The following is a 5,136-nucleotide window of genomic DNA, read 5'->3' as shown; positions in this document are numbered from 1 at the left end:
TTCTTCTTCTTTTTACTTTAAAAAAGTTTTCAGATTTATATGTTCCAACATGAAATTAGTTATACCATAACTAGATTTTAATTTGACATATTTAATTTTTAAATTTAACTCGAACAATTTCACTCGATTTAATTCGACTCGAATTTTATTTTACCTATCTAAAAAAATTCAAATCGAATTAAAATAATAAAATAAGGCTCACCAACTCAATTAATTTAAATTATTTTCACTCAATTTAATTTAATTCGATCGAACGCTCACCTCTAAAACAAATATTTATATCAAGAGTTAGAATGGGAGAAAATTTACAAAACCGCGTTGAGAGTTAAAAGAGTTCACATACTCGTGAAAGTTACAAGTGGTGCATGAACAGACAAATATATCATCATCATTGACTGAACCTCTTGAGCTCTGGGCCTTTCCATGTGAACACCATTTCCTTTTGTACATTAATATGCACACCGTACCCACCTTCATTAATTTGCAATTTTCCAATTTAAATTGACGACAAAGAAAAAAATATTATTATTAAAAACCATCAATCGAATAAAATATGCTAATAATTATGTCTTAAAAAAATCTCTTGCAAAAGTAAATACAAATTTTAAGAAAAAATTGTTCATGGATTCACGATTCAACCTGAGCCCATTGTAATACCTTTTTCAGATATTGCTTCTGATTTAAACAAAACTTGCCTCTCTGTCTATCTCTACTTATCTCCATACCGAGAATCTTCTTGGCCTCACCTAGATCTTTCATATCGAATTCTTGATTCAACTAAGCCTTCAGCTTATTAGGTTGTACCTATCATATGTCCCCTAACCAGGAGTGGTTCTCTGATTTAGTAGAACTAAATGGAGTGGCAGAGCGTATGAATCGAACATTGCTGGAGAAAGTTCGATGTATGTTGTCCAATGCTGGGTTGGGCAAGTAATTTTGGGCTGAGGCTGTGACATATGCTGGCCATCTTGTTAATGATTTGCCATCATCTGCATTAGAAAGAAAAACTCCAAGCAAAATCTGAAAAATGTATTACAATGTTTTGGTGTAAATGAAAACACAAAACATGTAAGTATCCCACTTGCTTCTCATTTGAAACTCAGTGCTCAATTATCTCCGAAAACTGAAGATGAAAGAGAATATATGGCGAAAGTCCCATATGCTAATGCAGTTGGGAGTTTGATGTATGCGATGGTGTGTACGAGGCCTGACATTTCACAAGCTGTTGGAGTTGTGAGCAGGTATATGCATGATCCTGGAAAAGGACATTGGCAAGCTGTGAAATGGATTCTACGGTATCTTCGAAAAACCGTAGATGTTGATTTAATTTTTGAGCAGGATGAAGCACTTGGTCAGTTTGTAGTTGGATATGTTGATTCCGACTTTGCTAGTGATTTAGATAAACGTCGTTCAACTACGGGGTATCTGTTTACTCTTGCGAAAGCCCCAGTGAGTTAGAAGTCTACCTTACAGTCTACAGTAGCTGTGTCTACCTTGCGTGGTATACTTGCCTACCATTTTTCCTTTCGGTGCCACTTGCACCTCCCATTTTTGACTTTTCAACTCACCCTTTAATTGACTTTTCAACACCCATTTCCAATTTACGTTGATAATGTTGAGTGGTCCAAATTTGTTAGGGACATTCTTCGTTATCATTTTCCAGTTCCGTAACTCAACAGGAAAATGAATTAAAGTATTTTCTTTCTTAAAATATATCGTAAGTTTTTGAAATCTAATCTCTATATTTTTATATAAAGGAAATTCGGTTTTTTTACTTTTCAAATCAGGATTAACTGTTAACACTATTAAATTTATTTTATTAAATTCAAGTTCATTACAATATTGTTTTTTTAGTTACATGGCCATCAAATAAATATTTTTTTAATTCAAAATGTCACACAAAAAGAAATTAACAGCATTACCAATTTGAACCTAAATTTTGAAATCCAAAAATTGAGAAACTAAATTCTTGAAAATAAAAATATAAAAGTTAAATTCCAAATTCATAAATAGTATAGAGAATTATAGATTTTTTAACCTGTCACAAACGATCTTTTGTGTATTTAATCAGGTGTTGTAGAAGTAATTGGAGTTGTAATTTGAATGGAACAAAATATGTAGAACCAGTGGTGTAGTGTTAGAATAGTAGTACCCTGCCATGGCACTATTGAAATTTTGTAATAGTAGTATAGTACCCATGCCATAGCAACTATTAACAGATAACATTCAATAAATTTGGAGATGGAATCTCAACATCAATAACCTACCCCTCATCCTGAACTCTTTTGCATAGAAAAGAAAGATATGAGTCAACAAGGTAGCAATGGAAACTAACTTTATTAGGCATATACTTTTATTACAGTGAAAATGATATGCTGCAAACTTGGCAGAACAATCTGCTTTCTTTTGGGTCTCTAATGAGAATATATTCCACTTGATATTTACCTCATCTTTTTTAAAGCCTCAAACAGTAATGTACGGAATTTACAGAGAAGAAGTGCAACTAAACTATACAGGCTCCCCAAAATTGTAAACATTTTACATTCGAATGATGTTATGTATCTTTTAGTCAGTCACGGTTAAACTTGAAACCTATGAAGCTGTTCAATGCGTACTGGGATTGTTGCATCAAACCGAAGGCTTTGAGGGTTCTCCGCATAAGAAACATAGTATGCTGAAACACTCGCTTGTTGCCAGGCCAATGCTATCCGACACTGCCAAAAATCATTACGATTTCATAAGTTTTCATTGCTATCAAATCATTCAAAGGTTATAATCTTTTTTTACCATGAAATAGCCGATCAAGAAAGCATAGATGGACACTTCAGTGGCATAGCCCTTGTGGATTATGAGCTCCCATGTTCCTCCCACGATGCCGCATATTGAACCCACCGCAACCCCGGAGAGAAAACAGAACACCCCGGTTAGGTCGGAATCGATCAATGATATCAGTTCTACCCTTTTGAACATCTCCCATGTATCAGCCGATGCCTGTATGAAGCCTTTGTTATAAACACCTACATGAACAAATCCCCAACGATTCCCATATGTGATCAGTGTTGAGGCAAATCCCGAGTAACAGTCAGCACATGAGAACAAAAACTCGTCGTTGTCCCCTGCAACCAAGTTTATGGCACGGGCTGAACCGCGAATTGTTCCGATAACCGGAACAATGGCTGAACCTATGCATACACTTCCTACCAAATGCTTGACCGTGTCATGGAAAGCCGCCCGAGTGTTGATATCGACTCCGCAAGCAAAATTCATGTATCTGATTCGTGAGATTGTGACATACAGCATGTTCTTGATCACTTGCATACTCCATAAGAAGGAAAGCAGGATGACTACGATGAACACGATGTCTAAGCTGGTTCCGGTGGCGGTTGCTCCTCCGATTCCGGTCACCGAGAAAGAGGAGTAGACTAAACAGGTTATGATGGAAACAATGACAAATGTAGTGGTGTTATAAGGTGGAGCAGATGTGGAAACTGTGAGGATCTTGGATGCATAGTCAAATCTGGAATTCACCCAACAGGCATAGAGGGATTGGATGACGCCTGAAATGATTGCAATTGTACCTGCTGCCAAACTTAGAGGAGATCCAATCAGTATATGGAGCACACCGACAGCACATGTTAGCAGGGGCGTAAACCAGAAGACAGCTTTGATGGCCTTTGATGGACAGTGGAAAGTGATGGATTGCCATATAAAAGAAACGATGCCAGCAGAAGCCGTTGAAACAAGAAGTGGAGGGTACCATTTCTTGGGGTGGAAACGATCGGTACTGCCGGCATAGATGAGGCCGCGGATAGTTAAGACGATAACTAAGATGGAGACGAGGAACAATTGAACGAAGAAAATTATTTGAAAGAGCTTCCTGAGGAGCTGCCCCCCCACAGTTGGTTCTATCTTGATGCTTGGTTCTTGTTGTACCTGTCAGTCAACCAGTTAAAACCAAAAATTAAAGATGGAAGGTCAAGATACAAGAATTGATTAAATGAAATGAAAAGATAAGCTGGGGGAAGATTTTCTCAGAAGAAACAAGAAATGGGGTTGAAAGAGACCTTAACAATGGCTGTGGATTGAGTTCTTTGTCCTTGAATCTGCAAATTAGAGCCCGTAGATCTTTCCATTGTTGATCTTCGTCTTCCTTAGCAGCCACGATTATAAGCAAGAGTTGATAAAACTTGAACTACTCTTCCCAGATTTCAAGAACATTTTTATTTGTTATTGTTGAAACCAAGACTCAATTACTTCTTGAAGTCTTCTAATACTAATCATGGTTCACGCATTTTCATGAGTTGACCAACCCCTTTTCCTTCCTTTTTCCTTTTTCTATTTAAAGATTTAGACTAACCTGGAAGTCAGGTTATCAATTTATCCATCCATCCTACCGATACTTTTTTTTTATAATTTATAAATATTTTTATTTAAATATAAATATCAAAAAAATAATATTTAATATTATTGTAAATAGTAAAATAAAATTTTTATAGTAAAATAAATTTTTTTCCCTTTCTTTTACATTTATATTAAGTTTTAATATCATTCATTATATGTTTGTGAGAAAATTATTTTTTAGAATATGAATTATTTTTAAGAGTACCCCAATACTATAGGTGTCAAGTTACTTTAATCCATGCTATGCATGTTAGGAAGCAAAATTGTGAAAAGCACATGCACAAAGAAATTCGATACATGTAGATATCAAGTTGAGGGTCAACAGGTTATCTAGTAATTAGCCCAACCAATTGAATTTAATACAATGGAAGAAGTTACTCTCATGGTTGTCGACTTCTGCCCTATAAAAACTCATCCATTCATCATGTCTTCCCACCAAAAATCTTCCAAACCTCTCCAACTTTCCAAAAAACACTTGTTTGTTTTTACTTATTTTTTTGGGAGATGGCAGAATTTGCCAATTACATCGTCAATATAGTGAAATCTCCAACTCAATTTATTTTTGTTATTTTAATTTTGCAAAAGATATTATGATTTTCAAATTTTAATACTATATGGCATATATAATGCCGGTTTATATATGGCATCTACAATGGCAAAGTTGAAATCATTTCGGATTTGGTTGTTGCCATGGTGAAAAGATAGAGGCCAGAAACGTTTACATTCCATTTCCCA

General features: G+C 35.4%; 1 protein-coding gene across 1 annotated transcript; it reads right to left on the bottom strand.

Moving 5' to 3' along the window:
* Positions 1–2,318: 2,318 nt before the first annotated feature.
* Positions 2,319–4,609, bottom strand: LOC107891157 (protein PNS1). The gene is made up of 3 exons (XM_016815849.2): positions 4,065–4,609; positions 2,788–3,933; positions 2,319–2,714 (listed from the first exon to the last, which is right to left on the bottom strand). The coding sequence occupies exons 1-3, from the start codon at positions 4,131–4,133 to the stop codon at positions 2,580–2,582; spliced, it is 1,350 nt and encodes a 449-aa protein (XP_016671338.2). The 5' UTR covers positions 4,134–4,609; the 3' UTR covers positions 2,319–2,579.
* Between the last annotated feature and the right edge of the window lie 527 nt (positions 4,610–5,136).

This window comes from Gossypium hirsutum, chromosome A11 (assembly GCF_007990345.1).
Source record: "Gossypium hirsutum isolate 1008001.06 chromosome A11, Gossypium_hirsutum_v2.1, whole genome shotgun sequence".
Taxonomy (NCBI): domain Eukaryota; kingdom Viridiplantae; phylum Streptophyta; class Magnoliopsida; order Malvales; family Malvaceae; genus Gossypium; species Gossypium hirsutum.
The sequence above is the reverse complement of the archived record's forward strand: the minus strand, read 5'-3'. Positions and strand labels throughout refer to the sequence as shown.

Coding starts and splice junctions, on each gene's coding strand:
- LOC107891157 (XM_016815849.2), bottom strand. CDS start 4,133: ATGGAAAGATCTACGGGCTCTAATTTGCAGATTCAAGGACAAAGAACT. Junction 3,934..4,064: donor AATCCACAGCCATTGTTAAG/GTCTCTTTCAAC, acceptor GTTGACTGACAG/GTACAACAAGAACCAAGCAT. Junction 2,715..2,787: donor TCTTGATCGGCTATTTCATG/GTAAAAAAAGAT, acceptor GATTTTTGGCAG/TGTCGGATAGCATTGGCCTG.